General features: G+C 35.1%; 1 protein-coding gene across 5 annotated transcripts in view; it reads right to left on the bottom strand.

Moving 5' to 3' along the window:
• Positions 1-27,223, bottom strand: part of DZIP3 (DAZ interacting zinc finger protein 3) — a 130,901-nt gene that overhangs the window by 85,302 nt on the left and 18,376 nt on the right. For all 5 annotated transcript variants that reach the window (XM_049628142.1, XM_049628143.1, XM_049628141.1 and 2 more), the window contains 9 exons: positions 25,317-25,472; positions 20,287-20,403; positions 17,425-17,505; positions 16,796-16,920; positions 13,725-13,839; positions 8,370-8,489; positions 6,874-6,975; positions 5,009-5,101; positions 4,182-4,234 (listed from right to left, as the gene is read on the bottom strand). In XM_049628142.1, coding sequence (XP_049484099.1) covers positions 4,182-4,234; positions 5,009-5,101; positions 6,874-6,975; positions 8,370-8,489; positions 13,725-13,839; positions 16,796-16,920; positions 17,425-17,505; positions 20,287-20,403; positions 25,317-25,472 — 962 coding nt within the window. The remainder of the gene's footprint in view (positions 1-4,181; positions 4,235-5,008; positions 5,102-6,873; positions 6,976-8,369; positions 8,490-13,724; positions 13,840-16,795; positions 16,921-17,424; positions 17,506-20,286; positions 20,404-25,316; positions 25,473-27,223) is intronic.

The raw sequence follows: 27,223 nt of genomic DNA, 5'->3' as shown, positions 1-27,223 counted from the left end.
TAAAAAAACTGTTAGAAAAAATATAGGAGAAAATCTTTGTGATTTTGGGGCAGAAAAAATTTTCTTAAAACACAGAAAGCATTAAGCATAAAAGAAATGTTAAGACTTCACTGAAATTAATTAATTTTTGATTTTTGAAAGATACCTTTTAGAAAATAAAAAGGCAAGTCATGGCCTGGGATAAAATATTTTAAAAATACATATTAGGTAATTTGTACCTGGAATACACAATGAAATTGTATAACTCAAAGATAAACAATCCAATGTAAAAATGGGCAAAAAATTAGACTAGACAATTCATCAAAGAAGATATATAGGTGAAATAACACATGTATAAACATGTGGAAAGATATTCAACTTCATTAGTTATTAGGCAAATGCAAATTAAAACCACAATATACTATTACACACCTGCAGAGAAACTAGAACTCTCCTCCACTGTTGGTGAGAATGAAAATGTATAGCAACTTTGAAAAACATTTGGCAGTATTTTATAATATTAAACATATACCATAAGACTCATCACTCTTGCTCCTAGGAATTTATACAAGAGAAAGGAAAGAATATGTCTATACAAAAAGTATGTAAGTGAAATTTATAGTAGTTTTAATCATAATAGCCAAGCCAGAAACAACTCAAATGTCCTCAACTGTTGAATGAATAAATAAGTTGTGGTACATTTATACAATGGAAGACTACTTAGCAATAAACAAAAATAAACTAGTGTTGGGGTGCCTGGGTGGCTCAGTCAGTTAAATGTCCGTCTTTAGCTCAGTCATGATCTCATGGTTTGTGGGTTTGAGCCCTGTGTTGGGCTCTGTGCTGACAGCTCAGAGCCTGGAACCTACTTTGAACTCTGCGTCTCCCTCTCTCTCTGCCCCTCTCTGGTTCGTTCATTCATTCATTCTCTCTCTCTCAAAAATGAATAAACATTTTAATAAAAAAAAAACTAGTGATACATGCAATAACATGGATGAATCTCAAAAATATTATGCTAAGTGAAAAAGTTCAAATGCAAAAGGCTTCCCTATTAAAGGACAGTCAGTAAAAAGCAGTACCATCAGGACAGAAATCACATGAGTGGTTACCAGCATCTAGAGGCTGGGCACGGGGAATGACTACAAAGACATTTGGGGGGAACTTTTTGGGAAGATAAAAATATTCTGTATCTTGATCATGGTAGTGGTTACCCAAATGTATACAAAGAAACTCATTTAAATGTATAGTTCTAAAGAGTGGATTTTACTGTATATAAACTACAGCTTGAAAAACTGACCTAAAAAAAAGAACTTCAGTGTTTAGAAATGCATTTATAATTGGCACTTTCATAAAAAAGAGCAAGGAAATGATTACTGTGAAGGTCAGGATAGGTTACCTAGGGAGAAGATGAGGAGTCAGGGAGAGAGGGCCCAAGTGAGTGCTTCTGGAGTACGGGCAAAATCCCATCTTGGGTAGGGCTATGACAGTGTTTGCTTTATGATATTCCTTAAATTCTGCATTTATATTTTGTGAGCTTTTCCTTATACTTTAATAACCATAAAACATTTTAAAGTTTAAAAAAGAATGATTCTGTTATTCATTCGTAAAACTCCATAAAGTAGCTCTTCCAATTTTGGTATTGTGATCGAGTTACCAGAGGATTCTCCCACAGATAACAACTAAAAAAACCTGGGCAAATTACAAAAAGTACTCCCTGTGGCACTGGATAGTAGAAGTAAAAGACCAATTCTGCTGAGAGGGTACGTGCTCAGAGAAGAGGAGGTAAGGGCTGGGTGAAATGTTAGTAAATTCACCAATCCTAGAGCTTTTAACCTGGGGCTAACTATACCCTGGCAGAAAACAAGTCTCCTAGGCTGTAGGAACCAGAAAATTGAAGCCAGGGAACCATGGCTATTGAAGAGAGTGGGGGAATCCCAGAAGAGAAAGAGATCCCCAAATATTTCTACCCACACCTCTGACTGCTGAACCACATGTTTGGAACAGACTCAAAGCAGCTCAGGTGAAGGCAAAAGAACTGAATGGAGACTGGGGCCACTACCTGCCTCCCCCAAAAAAGAGTTCACAGTCCATATACAAGTTAATTGACTGTCAAAACAAAAGTACATTACCTATTGCAGAATAACGGAATTCGGAACCTCTACATCTGTCATGTATTCATTGGGTACCAGCTATATGTCAGGTACCCATGTGCCATTACGCTATGCACTAGAAATATGCTAGTAAGCAAGATAAAGTTCTTGCCTTCAGTGAGGTTATAGTCAAATGGAGAAGACAGACAAGAAAGCATAATAAAACTTAGTACATAGAGTTGACCTTTGAATTGAACATGGGTTTAAACTTCTACATGGATCTTTTTCATACAATGCAGTACTGTAAATGTATTTTCTCTTTCTTACGATTTTCTTAATAACATTTTCTTTTCTCTAGCTTAGAAATTTCAATATACTTCTCTGTAACTTTTTTTAAATCCAGTCAATTCAGTATATAAAACATATACAAAATATGTGTTAATTGCCTATTTAAGCTATCAGTAAGTCTTCCAGTCAAAAACAGGCTATTAGTAGCCTGTTAAGTTTTGGGGGAGTCAAAAGTTACATGAAAATTTTTGGCGGATGGTGGGGGTGGGGTTGGTACTTCTAGCCCCTATGCTGTTCAAGGGTCAATATTAAATTTTTTGATAGAAGTAAAGGGAACACGTGATAGAAACACCTAATGTCTAATGTCTTTCCAAAACTTTTAACCAGGCAAAACCAAAGGAGTAGAGTATTCCAAGCAAGGCCTGAAGGTAAAATAGATGGTATACTCAAGAACTAAAAGAAGCTCGGTATACTTGGTGCATATACACTAAGAAAAGAATGACAAGAGATGACACTAGTGAGTGCAGCAGGGACAGAGTGTCTGAAAAGTCAACCTAAGAAGTCCGAACTAAATTAAGAGCAATGAGAAGCCTCTGAAAGATTTTTAAACAGAGAAGTGATACAGTTCAATTTTCATTTTTGATAAGTATTCTTGATGGCTATGTAAACAACCGACTGAAGGAAGGTAAGGCTAGGGACAAAAAGACCAGTTTAGAAGCCGTTTCAGAATTCCAAGTGAGAAATAACAATGTGATTTAGTTTAGTGCAAATGTAGGGGTGGAAGTAAGGAGGCATTTACAATATTTTTAAGAAGCTGAATTGACTGGACTTAAAAATTACACAGCAGTGCTGGGAAGGAAGATTCTAAGTCCAGTTATGGACATGCTGAACTACAGTTATTTCTGGAAATAAAAGTGGAGCTTTTTGAGGGTGCCTGGGTGGCTTAATCTGATTCTTGATTTTGGTTCAGGTCATGATCTCACAGTTTGTGAGTTTGAGTCCCGCATCAGGCTTCATTCACGCTGGCAGTGTGGAGCCTGCTTGGGACTCTCTCTCTCCTCTCTTTCTCTCAAAATAAACTTTAAAAAAAAATTTTAAAAATAAAACTAAAAGTGGAACTATTTAGTATGCCGGTGGATAGATCTAAATTTTAGGAGTGGAACCTATGCCAGAGATAAAGACTTGGGTTTCATTATCTTATAAAGGAAAACTGATGCCTTAGATATCAATGCCATATTCCTGGTAGTCTGAAAAATGGTAGACGTTTACACTTTCAACAGAAGAAAACAGAATCAATGAATTAGGAGAACTTTTCCTATTGAAATTTCTAATTTTAATAGCAATAATGCTCTCTACCTCTATGAGTTCCCAACTAACACTAGATCTTCCTCTGCATTACAGTTTTCTCATCCAAGAAATAAGATGATTCTAATCATTCCAGCAAGCTTGGAGGCCTGGATAAGTTTTGAAAGCTAGGAGAAAGTTTTTACATCATAACAACTTAATTTAAATGACTTTAAGAAAAATATGTTTTGTTTTCAGGAAAAGATTATCTTTATACCTAGAGGAAAAGCATTCACATAATTAACCCTTACTTGCTTTAGAATTTAATTGTCTACAGCATAGGGAGAGAGGAGAAGACAAACGTCAATCAAATTCAATTTTTTTCATACAACTAATACTCTTTTAAACTTAATAGAGCTCCAAAAAAGAAATTAATACACAAACTTAATGGAGCTCCAACAATTGACAGAAAAAGAAAAAAAGCAGCAACTGAAAAATATGTACATGCTCAGGAAAAAGAAGAGTTTATTTCAAGCTTACCTTGCTCCTAAATTTTCAATGGTTATATATTCATCCTTTCTCACAACTTCAAACTGCAAGTGATGGAAAAAGAAAAAAATAGCCCTAAAGTAGTTCAATTTTCAAAATTCTTTAATGTTACTTCTTAGCCTTACCATTTGAAAAAAGACAATGAGAATGAAGCTAAACAGACTTTAAAACAAGTAAAACAGAAGTAACAAGGTGAACCATACGCAATCCTAATCAAACAACAAACGAGTGGATCTTAAAAAGCAGTCCAACTTTATATCAGTATAGGATTTAAATGCCAAATCTAAAACACAAAAAAATATATATGCAAAAAAAGAAATAATACATATTTATTAGTTTGGTCCATTAGCTTATAAACTGAAGATGTGACAAGACACTTCCATAACTAGAAAAAATTAAGTAGATACAATTTGACTATGTTGTATGTAATAGGAACAATATGTGATGTTCTACAGATATTTTCATGGGAAAATGTTTACAAACTAAAAAAAGTTCAGAAAGTCTAAAATTATTTCAATCTTAGGTGGCACAGAATTAGATTATCATCTTTGATTTATGACAGACTTTCCCTCTTGGTACAGTCACTGCCTGCTTTGTTTCTCTCCCTCCCTCCCCCTGTGTGCATCTTTATTTTTAAATATTTTTGTTGTTCTTAAGGTCCAAATCTATTGCTTTGGAGAAATCAAAGCAATAGAAAGGTCAGGGAGCTTGTCATCATCAAAAGAAAAAATATGACTAGAATACTATTATGATTCCCAAGTCTGTTTGCAGTAAAAAATATCAGTGAAGGGAAGAAAAATAAGAAAAAAGATACTTACCAAAATTTTAACAATTCCAGGTACATCACATTGCAGCATCCTTACCATATCACCTGTACATCCTTCCTTCAAACATTTTCTCCCACTAAAACTCTAAAGTTATCAATAGAAAAAACAATAAATTATTAACAGAAAAAATACAAATAAAAATTTAAAAAATCACTAATGTACAAAATTGATTAAAGTTCAATGCAGATGTTGCTAGATGATAAAAGATGTGAACAAACACTGGAGAGTTAGCTGTTTATAAAGAGAGTCCATAGGGCACGTGGGTGGCTTAGTAGGTTGGGCATCTGGCTTTTGGTATCTGCTCAGGGCTTTATCTCATGGTTCATGGGTTCGAGCCCCACATCAGGTTCCATGCTGACGGTGCAGGGTGGGATTCCCTCTCCATCTCTGCCCCCTCCCACTCACACTGTCTCTCTCTCTCAAATAAATAAAAACTTTAAAAAAATAAAGATAGTCCAATTTGTGTATTAATTGATTTCCTATTTAAAATGCATGATCACACTTTTCTCTCTCATCATTTCTACTTCAAAATCTTCAAGCAGCTATATTACAGCCTAAAATGTATTTGCTGCCCCGCAGGGAAAGCAACTTCAAGTAAAATGTACTGATTAAACAAGTATAAAAAGGAATACTGAATTTTTATCAGATATATGAGGATTCCAGGGAAAGGAATAAAAATGTTGAGTCCTTTCTCTGGCTCTGACCTTACTATTTCCCTTGGTTAAGTTACTTAGTGTTCTTTTACTTCTCCTTCTTGAAGTTGAGCTATATTGATTGCCCTAACAATCAAAGAAGGTGAAAATTATTCACATGTTGCTTTAAATAAATAAATAAGCATAAAACTTCATACAATAATGTTTAGTGTACGATGCAAGTTCATATTTTTTTATCTGTCAATCCTCACAACAATCTTAAGGGGTAGGTATTACTATTCTCACTTCAAATGGTTTAGAAAACTGGGTCTGAGAGTCGTTAAATCACCAGCCTAATGAAAAAAAAAAAAAATAGTGGTGGCTCAATCTGCACATGAACCCAGATCACTCAACACTATATACAATATTCTTTGTACTATACCACAATTCCTTTATAAGGGGTTTTCTGCTGTTTGCACAATACAGACACTCTAGAATGAAACAGTACAGACCCAACCTATGGCCATTAGCTCACTAAAGAGTAACCGATATAGAACTGAGCTTTGGAATTCTACTTTCTTAAGAATTTAATTTAATTATATTACCTTAGGTAAAAACAAATAATACAGATAGGGGTGCTCAGTTGGTTGAGCATCCAACTCTTGATTTCGGCTCAGGTCATGGGATCAAGCCCACATCAGGCTCTGTGCTGACCATGGAGCCTGTTTGAGATTCTCTTTTCTCTCTCCCTCTGCCCCCTTCCCCCACTTGCGCTCTCTATAAATAAACAAATAAACAAATAAATAAAAAATTGAAGGCTATAACATTTATTATTGTCCCCCGCTCCTTAAAATAGAAACTATCCTTAAAATTGTATGTACCCTTTCCTTTTTTTTGGTTTACCAAATATATATATCCTTTGAATCTATGTTCTTTATGTGAATACACGCAACAATATTTCTATTTTTAGGACTGTAAACTTCTAAAAGGAAGGAAACAAACTGATAAAAATCACTAAACAAAGCAATTAGCAGAGTATCCCCAACAAAGATGTGTTTAATAAATGGTGATAGTGAACAAAGAATAATGAGGAGAAAAGCACGAGACAACAGGCAAAGAAAAATAGAGGGGAAAGAAAAAGGAGAGAAGGATATGAACAGGAAGAAATGAAGAGAAATGGATAAAGGAAGAAATGCTGTGAAGCTTTGAAGGAAAAACAAATACCTGGTCATTTTCACCTGGATATTTTAAATTTTTGAACTTTTTCCAACAAATTTTATGGAAATAAACACAGCAGCTTTTACTGCACATTAACTGAAAAAATCCCTGGAAAAGATAAAAGTAAGCAGTTGACGTGAAAATAGTAGTTCATACAGATATAGAAAATACTACCATAAGTCTCATTCATTCATTTCATTCATTCATTTATTTATTTATACATGAATACCTTAAGTCACTTTCCAAACTATTCTATAACTAAATGAATTTTACATGGCATTCAAAATTTATCAACAGATCACTGGTCATCAAAGAACTTTATAGGTCATTTTTCATAGGTCCATTTTCCCATCACTAAAGACAGTGCATTAGGATAGAAAGAAAAGTCAGTCAATTTGAAGTCAATGTAATCATCTTCCATATACCGCATACAACAAAATACCCGAAATTTGATGTGTGATCTTTTCAGAGGAACGTGCTCTCTGCCCCTCTTCTTCACCTCCATTTTTACATTTCTCTTTTCCTCCAGCCCCAATTTCATACCATTTTCTCCTGCATCTCTGCTAATAATCACCAGACCTGATTTGTTCTCTTAGTGATAGCTACTGCATTATCCCAGTGTTTAAATTTCTTGTCCTCCCCAGTGTGAGCTCCCTGGGAACTACAGCCCTGCATCCTTTAAATAGGTAAACTGCATGAATGGCATAAATTTTTTGGCCAGGAGGTTCTGCTGCTACATGCTGTCCATGTGATTGGAACCCTGGAAGCCTCCCTGGCAAACCTTAGATTTTTATCACCATATCACCTAAACCAAGACCAACTTGCCCCACGTTGAGCACTCCACTTCCCCAGGTCCACTTCCCAAAACTTGTATTACTCTAATGAATAGATCTTGGATTTCTCCCCCATCACTCGCTGTATACATCATGCCTTGCAACTGGAATTCCACTATATGACAGACGTGGTGTCAGATTGGCACTGACGGTCACATCTTATCCTATCTTGTGATTTCCCACAGCCTCATTCTGATATATCCAGAGAGAACTAGACTTGAAGTACTTTGTTAAATTTCTTCAAATCCAGGTTGGTTTCATTTTGTTTGACCAAGACCCATACAACAGATAATGATCGCTCACTTAGTAACATAATTCTTGAGGAGTAACAACCTTTCTCCTTAGTAAAATGCTAGTATTTTCAACCTATAACATTTCTAACTATAAAGAATATTTCACATATTTTTCATGTATGATTACAGGCATTTGAATATTACAAAATCCTTAGCAAAATCGATTATTTTTTTATTGACTCACAGGATTTAAATAATTCCTGCTCACTATGAATCTAAGTACTCAGAGATACTCAACTTCTTAACTGCATGAATTACTACTGTAATTAAACTAAGTACTCTTTTTAAACAATATTTTGATGCATGATAAAAATAATTTTTATCAAAGTTTAATTTTTAATTATATTAATTTAAAATCAGTTAATAATTATATTACCTTGTAATTGGTGTTCTTTAAAATGTCAGCTTCACAAGATCGCTCACAATCTAGATAACTGCAAATGGTCTGCTTCATTATATTACTTTCAGTTGTCTTGATAAAATCATTAAGAAGATCCTAGATTAAAAGGTTTTTTTAATTTTATGAATTATTAGTAACAAGACTGCAACACTTCCAATATTTTACCTTAAATAATATGTCCGTTTTATTATCTCCCTTTTTGAAGGCATTGTATGTTTTCTTAAAAAACAGTATAGAACATATTTCCCTCATTCAAAGTAAACAATACATGAGAAGGCCCTAAATTAGAAATACTGGGTTTTTTACTGAACATAAACATGGAGAAAGGAAAAAGTCTTTATTTGAGTCTATACCTCTGTTCACCATCCTAACTCATGGCACAACACCCAGCATGTTCCTGTTAAAAATTACTTGCTCTGATATACATACAGAGAGACAACAAATCACTGGGAGCCCAGGAGGGTCTGCTAGAACTGGTCTCCAGAACACCATATTGGCAGTGGGACTCCTGGAGTGGTGTAATATGCCACTCGGGGCCATTATGGGCAGAAGTAGCGTACAGAAATATGCTTCCAATGTTGAGTTACAACTTGGAATGAAATTTCCTATTTTAAAAATGCTGATTAAATGTAGATGAAACACATTACCAGGTCTATGTTAAACAGGTCCTTTGACCAGGTCCTTAATCCTTATCCCTTAGAGAGACAGTATTACGAGATTTCAAATAGCAGTATTTCTAATATACTGAGAGTATACAACATGACTAATAAGCTTCCATAGACTATTTGATAAATCTAGTCACCATAACATTATTTTGATGCCATTCAGAATTTTAAATTGATGGCTGATATTGAAGAATAAAGATATTTTGACCAAATTAACTAAAACATTTTAGTATCAAGAAGAGAGAGAAAGAAATGAGAGGCGTTTAAGGACCTTTCAGTATGAGGGTAGTATATCCTGTCAGTATAGCCAATGGCCAAGTGGAAATGCTAAAAACAACAACAGCAGCAACAAAGGACTCACAGAAAATATATAACTACGGCAGTTTCACAGATCTTAAACTTAGTACTTCAATATTGATCTACTGATACTCCCACCAAATATATGCCACACATGCCTATAGGCATATATACATACGGATATACGCAGCTAGCTACAGGGGTGTGTATCTCTGTGTTTTCCATCTTCTCTACGCCAGCCCCTTGCCTTCTTTAGAACACTAACTACAATTTGTAACTATTTTATTAGGTTTTTTTCCCTTTTTAATCCTTTTGTTCCTTATTCTTTATTCCTTATCTCTTGCCTCCCATCTTAGGCATTCATTCATTCAACATATTTACAAAATGCCTGTTTTAAGCCAGCTTGCTATGGAAGTTATGTATGTTAATGGTAACAGTAGTAAACTTAGCAGGCTAAGACTTAGCCCTCATAGGACTCACATCAATGTCATCTACCTCTATCTGTTCAGCTTCAAGCCAGAAATCTTGAACTCAGCCACTGCATAATAGATTCCATCACCTTTTGCATGTAATATATCAACAAGTAACTGCTGAGTCTTCTTCCAAAATACATTGCAAATTTTTCCATTTCTATCTCCATTTTTACCACTGGAGCTGCCTAACAGTTAGGTAGCTGTTACCTAGATTATTAACTGTAACAGCTGCCTAACTGCCCCCCTCTTCCCCACCTACTCTGCTCCAAGGTACTCTCTACACAGAAGCAAAAGATGTCAGTTACTTGCTTAAAACTCATCAATGGCTTCCCACTGTACCTAAAACAAAGTGGGGAACCCTTACCAAGGACTGCAAGGTTCTGCAGAATGTGCTGCTGAACCCAGTATATCTAGCCATCTCTTGAAATTCATCTCCAGCCTTGCTCATTATAAAATTTACACAGTTTTATCTTTTTCAGTTCCTCAGACTTGCTTGTGAAAGCCACACTATATTCCATTTACCTAGAATTGTTCTTCCCCCAGTCTTCACAGAGCTAGTTCTAGTCTCAATCTGCTGGTTCCAACTTGAGTATCACCTCCCAGAGAGACCACATATACATACGCATATATACGTATAAATACAGATACATACAGTATACAAGTGTATATGTGCATGTTCTCCATTTTCTCATTTTATTATAATTTGATTATATCATTCTACTGTTTAAAAGTCTTCAGGGGTTTCACATTAAACTCAAGATAGGGTCTGAACCCCATACTTGGCTTATTAAGGGCTTCCATGATGTGGCTGACATTTACCTCTGTTATATTATGCATTTATGAAACAAGAACAGATGGTCATTTAAAAAAAACCAAAGAACATAATACGTAACAACAAAAACTCTTAGTAGATAATAGCTGAAATAGTCATTGAAATTAAAATTTCAATAGAAGGATAGGAACAATGGTAATGTTAAAAAATAACAAGCATTTCAAAGGACACCACCCTGGCTAGGGTGCCAGCATCTCTAAGGGTGCTATATTGCCCCACCAGGATGAGTTTATCTAAAGGGATATATGAGGACAGGAACAACTGGGGCAGGGAAGGCCTCTGGTGGAACTCACCCAGGATAAAGGGGTACAGGTCGCCCTCTAATTGCCCTAAAAATAAACTAATCATAATGTCTGAGAAGCAAGATTTTCAGTGGGTTGCCAGGCATCAATCTTAACAAATTAAGAACATACTGGCCTACAGCCAGAAGAGGGTCATTGAAGCATTCTGTTCTGTCAGACATTAAACCTTTATTGGATTTTAAAGAAGTAAGGGAGTGAGGGCTGGTAGAAAGTCCAAAGCAGCTGGAATGGTGGCTGGGTGCCCAAAAAACTCATGGCAGCAAATATTTTTGGAAGCTGTATATAAATATTTTAACATTATAATAACTAATATAATAGCACTAGTGTGCACTGGCTGAATATCAGCCCTACACAGAAAGCTAAAGCTGAGGAAAATATCCTAGAAAATAGTACAAAAAAATAAAATGTAAGAAATAAGGAAAAAAATAATAAAATCAGAGATTCAGTTCAGGATGTCAAGTATCTGAATAATAAACATTTCAGAAAGAAAAAATGGAAATGAAGAAATTATCAAATAAGTAAATTTTTAGAATGTACCAGAACATTTTCAAAATATAATCTCAGAACACTAGAGAACACAGAATATCCTAAAAATTCCCAGAAAGAAAAAAACAAAACAGGTTACCAGCAAAAGATTGAGAACCAGAGCATCAGATTTCTGAAAAGTACTATTGGAAGCAAAGAAGGTAACAGAAACACACTGAAAATATAAAGGAAAATAATTTGCACCCTACAATTGGATGCCCAGGCAAGATACAAATAAAGTGTACAAAAAAGAAATTATTTCGAAGACTTGAAAGATCTCAAAAAATTTACCTCCCAATCAAGTACCCTTTTCTAGGAAGCTGCTGAAGGAGCTGTACCACCAAAACAAGGGAGTAAACCTAAAAAGAAAGCTTGAGATCAAAGAAACAGACGATTCTACATAGAAGTGAAGGATATTCCAAGGAATAAAAGAAAAACCTAAGGCACATTTAATAAAAACATATGACTGACTATTGGTAGGTTGGGGAAAGGGAAATGTATGTGTAAAGGGGAGGTATAAGAGCTAATAAACCCTCCTCATCTGCCATCATGGGTAGTCAAAGATAATATCTACCATGGAGAAATATTTAAAAAGCAGCACATCTTTTCAAAAAATATAGGTAAATATCAAAGAAAAATGTCTAGAGAGTTGGAAGAAGGTTTCTCTAGTTAGGAACTACAATTAAAGCTGATGTACCACAGACTGTTAATGTTTAAGTCTTCTAATATTTGACAAACTACATGTATGTATTATTTTGCATGAAATAAAAAAATTCACTAAAAAAAGTTTGAATAACAAAAAATATTTTAAAAGGAGGAGGAAAAAGAGAAAAGTAAGACCAAGTAGGGCCTGCTTTAGGCAAGCAGCGAAGTTCAATGTTAAAAATAATATATAAAATCATTACTAAGTCTAGGTTTAAGGTCATGTGATTATCCTGATAAATGCCAAAAACTGCTTATTCTATTGATTACTGTGAGAGCTACATTAAAATAGTACTCTGAGAGTGGAGAGTTTTCTCTCTCTCCTTCTAGTTATATTAGCTTTTGTCCCATACATCTCGAGGCTCTATTATTAGCTATATACAATTTGACCTATTACAGCTTACTAGAAAGTTGCATTTTGTATCTTTACAAACATCTGCTTTGAGGAATGCATTTGGCTTTAAAGTCAGCCCAAACATAAAGATCCCGAAAGGTTTAAAGTAAAAGTCTGAAAAGACGTATGTCATTCAAACACTAACCAAAAGAAATTCAGTGTAGCTATTTTCATATTAAACAAATTAAAAAGTGACTGTAATATGACTTAAAAGATGGATGAAAGTTACCCCAAAAGTAAAGAATACCCAGAAAGTATGAGGAAATGGTAACCCTCATACTTTGCCTTAAGAATACAAACTGGTACAAACTTTCTAAGAGGATATATGAAGACAAATACCAACATGTTTACAAGTGTTTTAAAGACTTACTTCACAATTCCACCTTTAGAAATGTGTCCTATGGGAATTATGTGGGAGATGCACAAAGATGACTTTACATAATAATGAAAAACTGGAATGTTTAGGATAAACTGAATATTCAACAGCAGGAAACTGGTTATGCAAATTAAAGCATGATTTTATGATGAACCATGAAAAATCATACTGTAGAATAATCTCATTACTGGGAAACTCAGAGTATATATTTCTAAACTATATATCAATGTATATAAATACCAATTTACTAAAAATAAAGGGTACAAGTGTTTATACATGTGTGTCTGGAAAAACATAAATAAAAATACTAGTATTAGTTTCTCCTTTTGAGGAAATATGGATAAATTTTATCTTTCAGTACTTAAACATTTTTCAAATTTTCTGAAATAATTTTTTTAAGTTTTCTTAGTACTTTTTAAATTTAAATCAACAACAAAATAACGGTAAGTATAATTAGAAAAAAAAGTAAGTTAATTAACTACCACATTTAGCTATAGCCGCATGAAGTACCGGACCTGCATAGCTTTTAATCTTCTTGTTTCTAAATAACAAATCTTGTTATTTGCTAACACAGCTACCTCACTTCTACGTGTTGAATCATACATTCTGCACAAAGTAATGGGATTAATGTTGTTTCTTATACAAAAAGCTAATTTCCAATAAAAGAACATGCTGCTACAGAATACTACAAAATTAGCACAGACCACACTTCATCGAAGAGGATTCTGATTAGTCACAGATGAAATGCTGTTCTTAATTTCTTACTTTAAAAGTTGTAGGTAAATCTTCATCTTCTGCAGGATCTATGTCAAACCAATGATCATTTGTATCTCCTATTTCTTGTAAGCTTTTATGAAATTCTAGCAGTCCTCCATTATATCTGTAAGGCATTTATTTTAAAATAAGGTTAGTTTGAATGGGACTTTAGATAGTTTACCAATAAGACAATGAGCAACTCTTTTTTTTTTTTTTTTTTTTTTTTTTGGTGGTAAGTAGGGTGATGATAACCTCTGGCATGCTATAGAAATACAAATACTAGGACTCTCACCTGTGGTAGATTGGGATGAAATACAGGTGGAAGGGGAGGCAATAGATTATGTAGTAGCTCAAGCTTGAACAGTATGGGGGCCTTGGTAATTAAAGGGATTGTAGAGTTGGTTGGCTTTTGTCTACTGTCTTGGAAGCCTTGAAGAAAGAGAATGACAGTCACAGGTCAGCCAACTATTGACTCAGGGCACACTGTGAAAGACAGAGGACTCTATGGCAGCATTTAAAGAGACTCTCTCCTGCAGCCATAAAGATAATATGTGCTGAAAATCAGGCCAGATTTAGTCACAAGGTGAAACAAACTGCGAAAGAGACCAAATGTACCTCCTTGACAGGACTATTACCAATTCAGGATACCCTGTGAAAGCTAAAAGGCCTCTACGGTAACATTTAAAGAACCCTTACCAACTCTAATAAGGGCAAACTGTGCTGAAAATGAGGCCCAGTATTTAATCATAAGGTTAAAACAGCAGCAAAAACTAAAAACACTGCCTCAGTGGATTATGCTAATATCAGGGCTCTGATCGGGAAAAAGTAGACCCTGAGGTCTGAAATGGAGACATTTAAGTAAAACCCTTAAATTGCCTTCAACCCTCTGGCTGACAAGGAGTATCAGAATCCCTTTACTGACCAAGTATCATCTGAGGTTCATATCTCAAAAGATGATGCCCTTCCTTCTCAAGATCCTCTCCCATCTGTGCTTACTGCCCATAGAGCAATAACTCTAGGGTCAGGTATAAACAGAGCCCATGTAAGAAAACAGAGTTCCTGCCCTGAAAGAAAAAGCTTATTCACCCTAAGAATTGCAGAACTTGACCAGTATGTACTGGCAGAAACATATGTGGGAGTGGATCTTAAGAGTGTTGACCCAATAGACAAATATACAACTGGATAGAGAAGTGTATGTTGATATGGGAGGACTCTTCCACAATTCAAGATTTACTTTCCTAGCTAGGACACCTGAGACACCATGCTGCTGAGAAGGCTACTTGAAGCTTGGATCCAACATTGACCTATAGTAATTAAGGTGGAAATGCAGGAAATTTGAAGGCAGAGTATTAAAGAAAGTTCAAGGAGGTAAGGATATTATAATGGACTTACTACCTAAGACCAGAGAAGCCACCACTAAACACAGTTCCCTGGAAAGGCCCAGAGGACACTCTAACTATTAAAGCAGTGTTTTCAGGCAGTTCAGTGGTGGTTGTTTTCTATAGGCCAGGGATGAAAGTCAATGATGCTGTCATGTGACTGGGGTTTCTAGTTATCTGTGATATGGAAAACAGATTCTCTCCAACACCCATCAGTAAAGAGACTAAAGAATAGTTCACACATCTGGGGAAAGGACAGCAATACACATTCTCTGTCTTGTCTCACAGCTATGAGAATTCTCTCTACAATATAAAGAGATTTTGATCATCCTAAAATTCTGCAAAACATCACACCAGTCCACTATATTGATGACATGTTAGTAAATGGGAAGCAGGAAGTCTTCTGGGTACCCCAGTGAAAAACAAGCATGCCAGAGGATAGATGATAAACCTTACAAAAGAATCAGGTAACTACCATAGAGATGACTCTTCTGGGAATCCCATGGTTGGACATAGCAGTAATACTGCATAAGGATTTAAACTGCCTAATTCATCTTTCAAATCTCAAACATTATTTCCTCAAGAAGACTTCTCATTCCCATAACTAGACTGGGGGCCCACTAAAAACTTTAATTATTCACTGTATTTTCCTTCATAGCTCTTTATTATATTTCCAAATTAATTAGTTGTATAACTGATTATTTGATCAAGGTCTACAAGATTCACTATAGTGTCAGTTACATGAAGGTAGGAACTGTTTTGCACATGATTGTATCCCCAATGCTATCTAGAGATGCTAGCACAGTCTCTAGAATATGATACATTCTTAGCAAATAAAATTAATGAATTATGCTACAAATGGCTAAGGGTACAAATAAGGAAACAATCCATATCAGTTCCCCCGTACAATTTCACTAAACATATAATCCCCAATGTTCCCCAAACATAGCATCTGGACTCTTTCAATGCTTTAAAAGCTCATTTATACCTTAAACACCTATTCAACTGGTGATAGTATTAATAACTACAACCAGCATTTATTTATTAAGCCTACCATTTTTGTGTTCTTAGCACTAATTTTTTTTTAAGTTTATTTATTTATTTTGAAAGAGAGAGAGAGAGAAAGAGAGAGAGTGAGAGAGAGAGAGAAAGTGAGAGAGAGAATCCCAAGCAGGCTCCATGCTGTTACCATGGAGCCCAATGCAGGGCTTGATCTCACAAACTGTGAAATCATAACCTGATCTGAAATCAAGAATCTAATGCTTAACCGACTGAGCCACCCAGATGCCCGAGCACTTAATCATTTGCAACATCCCTATAAGGTTGGCACTATTATTAGTTCCATTTTATAGATAAAAAACATAAGGCTGAAAAAAAAAAAAAAAAGATAAGGCTGAGCAACACTACATTCCTTAGAGTCATTGATTAGATACATAGTACAAAATGGATTTAAACCCAGGTCTGTCAGATTCCAAAGCCTATGGTCCCTAATGTCTTTGCTACACTGACTTTTACTGCCATGATCTGTTAGATTTGATATTTAATATTCTCAAATACATTAAAGAAATTATTTCTATAGGAACAGGTGAAGAAGACCCAGAAGAGCACAAATGTCATCATACCTAGTATAGTGCAAAAACTATCCATGTCACAATGCTAAAAGTTGAAAGACAAGATTTACCCATTTATTAAAACCCTTACCTCTTCTGGGCACATCGAAGCAAACCACGTCCAAAATAAACTAAAGACATAAAGTTTTCACAAATTTCATTTTCTTGGATCACCATCTTCATCACTAAAAATTTATTCTCTGCTTCTGTATAATCCTGTAGTAACATAAAACTAGGTTTGGCTGATGTAAAAAGCATTTTTTTTTTTTCTATTACAAGAATTATTTTCCAAACTGGAGAAATTAGGGCAGCTTTAATATTGATCCAGTCATGCAGTCATTTATTCACATCTCTAATCCTAGCATCTCTGTATGTGATCATATAGATAATATACTCAGTGATTAAAATACCTATTCACAAAAGAACTTAAGATCTTCCCTAGCCAACATTTCAAAATGAACATTTAGAGAATTTCTTTTTTTTTAATATATGAAATTTATTGTCAAATTGGTTTCCATACAACACCCAGTGCTCATCCCAAAAGATGCCCTCTTCAATGCCCATCACCTACCCTTCCCTCCCTCCCACCCCCCCCCAACATCAACCCTCAGTTTGTTCTCAGTTTTTAAGAGTTAGAGAATTTCTAAAATCAACATTTTGTTAAAATCAAGTCATCGTATGTGAAAACACTTACAATGGGCAATAATACATACTACATACCTCTTTCTTTCCTCTTTCAGTGAGTGCTACTCCATACAAAAATAATAATGTCAGATAATAACCAATATTAATCTGATGTGCCTAAAAAGAAAAAAATTAATTGGCTCTTTAGACGAAAATAGTTTTTAGTATAGTAAGTTTAATTAAATATCCTAGGCTACTCAGTAGTTATTAAAAAGAGTAAAAATTATCATATTATCGATCATCTAATAAGAGAAATAGTAAATACATTAGATGTATTTGATAATTCAACCCTGAAGAAGAAAGAGGATAATTGATAATCTCAAAATAAAACACTAGAGTGTGATTAAAGAAAATGAAAGCCATCAGGATTTATTGTCTCCTTCCCCCTCCTGCCCCCACATGCTACAAATGGCTAAGGATCTCCATACAGATGTAGCAGTGAGTACAACTACATTCTGAGTCCCTGAAGTCCTTCAAAACAGGAGGGTGGTCTTAGAGACTCCGGACACAACACCCACTGTACCAACGCCAACTTCCTGGTTTTGATAATATATACTGTTATGTAACATCTAACTATTGGGGAAAACTGAATGAAAGGTATTCAAAAACCTTTCTGCACTTCTGTATTGTACAGCTATATTTTTGCAACTTCTGTGCATCTAAAGTTACCTCAAATAAAAAGTTTAAACATTGTCCATGGAGAACAATATTGTACATTCTGTTCGTAAGCTCTCTATTGACTTAAGATCATAACCCTGTCTTTTGTCACATTAGCTTTTTACAAGACTGTCCCATAAACAAGATCTTTTGCAGGTACATAGGGATGATAAGCATCTGCAGGACAGAAGTCTTTTTCTTTACTGATCTAACTGTATTCTCTTACTTAGCATACTTCTCATGGCCAACAGTACACATTTATGAGGTAATTGGCTAGTGTTAGAAGTTTGGCTTCAAATTAATCTCAGGGCAAATAGACGTGCATGTTTGCGCTCAATGGACCAAGTGAGTTTGTGTTCACATACCGGTTTCCATCTTAAAATTTCCATTTCTGCAGAGGAGGTAAAATGCAGTTCAGAGAATGGACTCTAAAGCCAAGACTACATGGATTTGTATCCTGAATCTACTACTTACTACCTGCTGAATTAAGCAAGTTGTTTAAACTCTTTGCTTCAGTTTCTAATCTATAAAATGGGAATAATGGTGGAGGGATGGTGGTTATGAAGAGAAAATGAGCTAATCCTTACAAAAAGTGCTTAGAACAGTGTCTGTCATATAGCAAACACTAAATAAGTGTAAGCTATTATTTTATAACTTTAAAAAAATTGGTTTCACAAATAAATACAACAGAGCCTTTGGCTCACACAAGTCTAAAAAGAACATTTTGAGAACAGGATAAGATGTGGAATTGTGGTAATGCTATAATCATAAATAAAAGGTAAAGAACTCAGGAATTTACAGATGTAAGTGGTAGGTTTCTGACCTACATGACTCTGCCCTTCCCTTCCTACCATCCCCCCCACTATTAGCAGGGATTATTCTAAGTACTGGAACTCAATGGATATAGAGATATTATTGGCAACTGTCCCCTGCCCTCACCCCACTGCCACCTCCTACCAAATTGTTCCACCTATCCTTGGTGGCCTTGGTGGCCTTGAGGAACAGTGAGAGCTATAGGATACAGCAGTAGGCTGCTCTGATCATGACGATTCCAATTCTGCTCAACAATGCTACCAGGAGAGGGATCTCTTCCATTTCTTAACGTAAGACTCATCACTGAAATAATGCCTAAGTACAGTAGGCTAAGCAATCAGCATCTGCTAATGCTCATTTATTTCACTTCCTGGCAACCTGGTCAGTGGGAGAAACAGCACATCTTCAGCATCCCAGAAGTTCTTGCTGAATACTTGTTAATACATACTCCCTTTTGTTGGCTCTTTTGACTCCATGTACAATTCCTTTAGGGTGGTATATATCACCACTTAGAACCCCCATCCCGAGAGTCCTAAATGAAGATGATTTCTCCACATCTTTATAATATGGGATTTGGTGTCTTTGGGTACCTTGGTTGGTACCTGGGTGGTCCTTTCTTGACAGTAACTCTAATCCATCTTCTACATGTGTACAAAATTTAGTTTACTGATCCAAATTATTCAAGCAACTGACTTTTCCTTTTACTGTCTTATACTATTGGTTCTGATTTTTTTTTTAAGGTTTATTCATTTTTCAGAGACAGAGAGAGAGAGTGTGAGCAGGGCATGGGCAGAGAGGGAGACACAGAATCCGAAACAGGCTCCAGGCTCTGAGCTGTCAGCACAGAGCCTGACGCAGGGCCTGAACTCACAGACGGCGAGATCATGACCTGCACTAAAGTTGGACACTTAACAGAGTGAGCCACCCAGGCGCCCCATATTGGTTCTGATTTTTGATGCCAGGTTTATTCTTCCTCAGATTTTCTATTTATTTCTAACATACAAATATATCTTGTTAATTTTATCTCTCATGAGTACTCAATAACAGATGACAGAAGTTCCAATTTTTACAAATATAGTTATCAGAAGAGGAGCTGATTAATAACTAGGAGGAAAGCAAGTAGTAGTTTCTCAAGTTTATAACTATTTCAATTGGGAAAGTCCAATTTTACTATTTATTGAAGTTTCTCTTTATTGAAGATAAACAATTTTATAGTAAGGAAGGGACTAGATTAGGCTTATTATGGACATGCAGTCATCAAAAAGTACAAGACACAGGAAGGAAATAAATTTATGCATACTTTTTCTCTAGAGGTAAAAGGAAAATACAAACTGGTCTACACCTTAAAACAAGCATGCATTGGCTACCCTCTCATTGAGAAATGTTGTCCAAACCCATTATTTCAAACTTTCAAAAGAAAACACTTACAGTATAATTAGTAGCCTGAACATTCCTAAGTGCTGCTTCCAGTTGTGTTATCAAGAAACGTAAAGTTAAAACAGGAACAATTTCCTCCCCATTCTGACTGTTAGCTGCAACTTCTCTCTGTGGAAAATAATTTGGTCCAAAATTTAAGTTAAAGCAAATATCTACACTTATTTTTATTATACAAATAATACATGCTTGTTGTAGAAAATCTGGAGAGGATTTAAAGAAAAAATCCACACCAGCGAGATACAATTGTTTTCTTGTTTATTTTTCAGTCTGACAAATGTTCTCTGTAACTATTTCCTCAAAACACTTAAAAAGCATTCCTAAGCCTGCTGAGGGGTTGGCCACAACCACTTCTATTAGTAATCCCAGTTTATTCTCATACCTTCTATCCTCTAAGCATAGCTAAAATCTTCCTTCCAGCCCTGACTCTGCAGGAAGCAGGAATGCTTGGCATTAATACCAACATGAGGGCAAGGCATCTTAAGCTACGATCTGATTGGAACCAAGCTAATATACGACTTATATCACAGTTTGTTACTGCCATGGATGAAATGAAAAGGAGGACTGTGTGTTATCTTTGCATCCATTTCCCAAGCCTTGTACCTACAAGTGCTTGGCTTAAATTCCATTATCTGTTTAATGATATATTATCTGTGTGGAAAGTTTAACCTACACTTTCTTAACTTGGTTTCTAGTATACGATACTGCTCTGTTTTTCTCCTAGATAACTAGAGACTTTATTTCCGTCTCTCTAGCACTCAATTTAATGAACGTCTTCCCCATCATCACATACATTCCCTAAAGTAACCCACTGTCATGTTTTTAAGTAGTGTCTACGTACTGACAGTTTGCAAGCTTATATTTCCAGCTCAGAACCATCCCCTTAATTCCAGACTCATATCAGACTCATATATCCAACCAGTCACTCAACAGTAGCTCTTGAATTTGAGTAGGCATATAAAACCTAACACTGAAGTTCCACCTCCTTTAGAACTAAAAAAGCTGGACAAAATGTAAAAGCCATTTTTTGAAAGCAACAGAAAGCTACGAAGGCATTGAAAATCTCTGGAGCCAACATTCAGACATGAGACTGACTTTTGGAGCCACTTTTCTCCTTAAGGCAATTGACATTTTCAGTTGTGGCTAAGATGTTAGGCGTAGCTTTTAGCCAACTTACAAAGCTGGGGGAAAAAACAGAGTGTATGACCTATCAAGGATGAGGGACCCTGGTAAACACCTCATCCTTTGGTGCAGACCCTGAAGAAATATACCCTTAAAGTAAGAGTGTCTGTTTTGGTTCCAGTTTGAATGCAAGTAGTTTATTTGGGAGGTTCAGAGAACAATGGTGGAGAATAGAGATGTGATTCAGGGAAGGAAAAACAAGCTTTAAATTAATGGGTAAGTTATTAAGTTAGTTACCCACAGTGGGCAGCTGGGGTTAATAGAACAGAGAGACTCTGTAAACCAGTGAAAAATACAAGCTGCAGTATTATTCAACTCAAGGGGAGAGAAAACTGGAATATTTGCAGAACTCCCAAGGCTTATTGAGTGGTGATGGGGTGACATGAGAATATTAATTCCTTGGGATTTCTGAACTGCCATGAGTACAGCCTTCTGTAGTTTCAGGGAAAAAAAAAAAGCCTTGAGGCATAGACACATGGAAAACTGGAGATTGTCCAGAGCATACTGAAATAAGAGTCCAAGGGGCCAGGAGTTATGTGCAGGACACTCACAGTATCTACTACAAAAGGGAAAACATAAATAGACCCTTCTTCACAGAACAGAAGCTTGGAAACATCTCAATCCCTAGTTGAATGAAGTGATCTGCCAGAAAAGCACAAAGAAGCATTACTAAGGGAAGATTTTGTCCAGTTCTTCTAGTACTTCTCAAAGCAAGGTTGCTCTAAATCAACTCTAGCAGCCACTGCAGGTAGCAGAATTCTCTATCATCCTTTAGATGACTGTGGAATTAATTTTGATGTTTTCATGTTCATTCATGATTTAAGTTATTTTTGCCTTTTTCTTAAGATTTTTAGCAGGGGGCTATCAATTTTACTGATCTTTAAAAAAAACAAGTTTTGGCTTTATTGACTTTCTTTTTTATTCTATTTCAATAAACTTAGATATCTTTATTACTTCCTTCTTTTGACTTTGTTTTTAATTTACCGTTCTTCCATTAATCTCCTGAATTTTATGTTTAGATGACTGATATTCAACCTTGCTTCATTGTCTAATACATGTATTTCAAATTATAAATATTCCTTGAAACACATATTTTACTTATAACACAAGTTTTGATATACATTTTTTATTCAGTTCAAAAATTTACCTAATTTCCATTGTGATTTCTGACCCATGGGTTACTCTTAAGAACAATGATTTTTTAGTTAATCTTTCTGTATTGATTTATAAGTGAATTGTACAGTAGTTTGAGAATATGCTCTATATATTGTGATTCTTTGATGAGACTTGCTTTGTGACTAACACATGGTCAATTTTTGTAAATGCACTTAAAAAGTATGTATATTCTGCCACTGTTGGGTATCGTGTTTCATGTTTTGTGTGTGTGTGTGTGTCAATTAGATCAACTTTGCTATCATTCTACCTATTTTGTGTCCATGTTCTATCAGTTATTAAGAGAGTCATGTTAAAATCTACTGGGATTATTAATTTGTCCAGTTTCCTTTCAATATTATCAATTTACTCACCTTCTCATATGTAACAGTTCTGTATGTATTTGAGTCTACTCTGGAATTTCTCTTCTATTTTCTAGACTTGCCAACTGAATCAGGAGCAAGTAATACAATCTTATACTTATGAGAGCTTCACATTAAGTTTCAATATCTAAGTGGGCAAATTCCCAGCCTGTCTCCCCTACACTTTTCTAATTTTCTTGGCTATTTTTCCTTTTATTTCTCATCTGAACTTTAGAATTAGCTTTCAGTAATAACAAAACCAAAAACAACATACTTGGTCATTTTTATTGGAATTATGTGAGATACAGACAGCTTTATCACATTGTGTCTTCTTACATGTATTGCTTTTCATTTGGTCTTTTTTTCTTACCTTTATTAGAATTTTATAAATCTCTATTTAGTTTTAATATAAAGTATTGATTTCTAAACTTAATGTGAAAAAAATCAACGTGTAGATACTTGCTAAAATGCAGATTCCCAGACCTACCCCCAGAGATTTTGATTCTTTAGGACTTTAGTATGGGGTTCAGATAGTCTCATGTAGGTGGTATAGGAAAAATTTTGAGAAATACTAGTTTATATCTTATATATTTCTTGAGTGTTTTCCTAGGTATTTTCCCTTTTTTATTGCTATTATAAATAAGTACTCTTTCATCTATATCTTCTAATTGGCTGTTGTTTGCATATAGAAAAGCTACTGATTGTTGTTTCTGGGTGATTTCCAACAGATAAGAGGAAAATAGTGGCATAATTCCATCAGTTTCAAACCAGAATTCATACTGGAAAATTATCTCAGTTAAGGTTATAATTGTATGTAGTCTTTGGATATTTGTAGAGCTTGTTTGAATTGTTAATCATAACAGTATTGATTTGTTTCATGGAAATAATTAATAATGTATTCTTCCACAGAAAAGGCAACCATGGAATTGCCCCAATTAAAAGCTACAAAGAAATGAGTAGAACATTTTCTTTAACTTTGAAAAACTCCATTCATTTAGGAACTGATATCCATCTTATGCTGAAAGTTTCACAAATTATCTAAAAAAACTATTTCCAAAATGAAAATCTACAGTATATTCTCTATAGTATTTATTTTATTCATAAATAAAAAAGTTTAGGACATTATTTTTCTTCATCTTACATTCTTGAAAAAGTTGTTAACGTTCTACAAATTAGGAAAACTGAAAGCAATTCCCTGTCCCAGGGTGGCATGTTATGGGTTACTGGTAGAATAAAAATAAACACTAGACCTCACAGTCAATGGCTTACTGGCTACTAACCCATATTCCCACCATTATTCTTGAAAGGCTAGCACCAACTAACTTATTTCATTAATAAAAGTCTGTAAGTCAAGGCCCCTCGCAAAAAGTAAGATGAAGATTTCAAGACTTTAGCTACACTATTGTGAGAAAGAAAGGAGGGAGGAAAAGAGTCACTGTGAAGTAATAAGAAATACATACATGATTTCTGCTCCTAGTTCCTGATAATTTCTGGTCTTTGACTCTGGGTCCTGACACAGAGCTCCTAAAGCCCTGGGAATTTCCTAGGTGATAGGCGTATCTTTTGTTCTAAGGAGATGACACTCAGCAGGCTCCTGGATAGGGCTGGTCACCAGAAACACCAAGCCATGATTAGAAGCTTGAAGCTTTTAGCCCTATCCCCCATTCCCAGAGGGAGAGGGGCTGGGCACTGAATTAGTAATTATCAATGATGATATGATATGATAAAGCCTCCATAAAAAATCCTGGAAGTATACAGTTCAAAGAACTTCCAGCTTGGCGAACACATCCACATGCCAGGGGAGCAGTGGCACATCCCAACTCCACAGAGGTAGATGCTCCTCTACTTGGAACCCTTCCAGACCTTGCCGTATATATCTCTTCATTTGGCTCATCTAAATCCTTTATCATAGCCTTTATTATATAATAAATTGATAAACATTAAGTGTTTGCTAGCTATACTAGCAAATTGTGGGACCCAAAAGGGGTCATGGGAGCCCCAATCTATAGCCAGTTGGTCAGAAGTATTAGAGACAACCTAGGACTTGTGACTGGTGTCTGAATTGGGGCAGATTTGTGGGACTGGGACTGAGCCCTTAACTTGTGGGATCTGATACTAACTCTAGGTAGATAGTGTTAGAATTGAATTGACTTGTAGGATGACTAGTTAGTATAGGAGAATTGGTGTGTGAATAAATCCACACATCTAGTGTCAAAAGTGCTGTGAGGGTAGTAGCAGTGTGAGAGTAAAGGAAAATAGTATGTTTTCCCTGGAGAGTCCTATACAAAGAGTTGCACTTCTGTCTCAAAGAACAAATTATAATCTTACCTGCATGATTTGGAAGGAAAAATTTTCTTGTAAGAACTTCTTAATGTGAGGGACCACACCTTTTGGTAGAGTATTAATTGCATTCAATAACTTCTTCATCTCTACTAGTAGGTTAACAGAGACAAGATCGGTAGGTGTGTCCTTTTCCTGTTTATCCTAGAAGACATTATTAATTAAAACTTTCCACAATTATACATGTTCATATTACTCTAATATTAAGACCAAATATTTTTAAAAAGTGCCTTTACATACTATATGTAGATCACTGTGACAGACCTATAGAAAATCCAAGTAAGAATAAGACATTCTCTCTGCTTTCAAGGAACTTAAAACATAACAGGAAATCTAAGACCAAAACTAAGGAAGCTTTAATATATTCATTTAATACATTAATTTAATACATTCATCATAAATTCATTTGAAAGTTATAAATGAAAGTAGATATTTTAAGATGTGAAACTTATACCATTTTTTATAGAGTAGTGAATTAGAAAACATCATACTTATAAACAAAGTAGTAAAATAGAATGACTCTTAATTCGGTCAGAACTGAGTAAGTCATAATAATCTTGGGTCTACAGGAACTCATTCTTACAAACTTAATGAAGCCATAATTAATGGTTAATCAATAGCTATACAGTCAAGTCCTGCTGGATTATTTATTAACATTAGTTGTGAGGAATGAGCGGGCGATAGAAAGGGAGATGTGCCTGGATGATGGCCTTCCTTCAAATCTTAACATGATACCTCAGTTCCTATACACTGTTTAAACTTATGGAATATGAATATGTTGTTGCTGACCTCTGATAATCAGAACTGACAGTTTCTTACTGAGGAGCCATGCAAAACTTGAGTCACTGAAATGCCCTGGTGGGGGTGATTCCTTGACCATCAGGTCTCCAACAGACTAGAATTACCCAGGAAAGTGACTAGGAATCAGTAAAGTCCACAATAGAGTCCCATCTGCCTACTCTCCCCTTCTGGATTTGAGTCTTAAATTAGGATTCCTCCATTCCCATCAATACCCAACAAATAATCTTACATTTTATAATATTTCATTGTATGAAAATTATATCCAAAAATGAAGGAAAATGTTAACAGTTTGCTACATCTCAGTGAAGGGTATATAAGTATCCTTTGTATTATTCTTGCAACTTTTCTGTAGGTTTGATATTTTTCAAAAAGTTCAAAAAAACAAAAACAAAACTTCCACAATAGGTAGACCCTTAAAAAGAATAACCACTGTTAGTACTGCACACATTTCAAACTAAAGGTCAATTCTGCAGTCAAAAAACACCACAAACTCATCTTATACTAATTACCAAATTGATAAGCAAGATTATGGCATGAATAAAAATTTTTAATAGAGCATACTAAGCTTCACGCTTATTAAGTATTTTTATCTATAAATATGATTTCAGTTAGTTGTTATTAATTATATAAATTCCATCTTTTAAGTCAGATATCAAAATATTTGATGCTCAAATCATTTTTGTAAAATTAATTTAGCCTCTAAACCAAATTCAGGTCAAAGTTTCTACTGCATTTGATTTCTGTATTTCCAGTTCTGTAGTTAGAAAAATATATTCTGGATCTAATCTCCCTGGTTCAAGTATATTTCCCTATGTACATCTGCATATATTGTATTTTGTATTTGTATTGTATTTTTCTGCAACAGCTTTGGTAGCGATAACCTCATGCAGGTGAATATGATTATTTTATGTTTATATTTTCTCTTCCTATATTACTTGATAATCTTTTAAGCTTTGTTAACAGTGCACATCAATAATCATATGTAACTATGTATATGGTTAAAATTGCACTAAAAGGAACCAAATAGCTCTTCATCCAACCTTAGTTAAATATAAGCACATGTGATATTTATGTATGTGTGTGGATGTGTGCTT

This window comes from Panthera uncia, chromosome C2, assembly GCF_023721935.1.
Source record: "Panthera uncia isolate 11264 chromosome C2, Puncia_PCG_1.0, whole genome shotgun sequence".
In the NCBI taxonomy this organism is placed as follows: Eukaryota; Metazoa; Chordata; class Mammalia; order Carnivora; family Felidae; genus Panthera; species Panthera uncia.
Note: the sequence above shows the minus strand (reverse complement) of the source record. Positions and strands in the feature narration are given on the sequence as shown.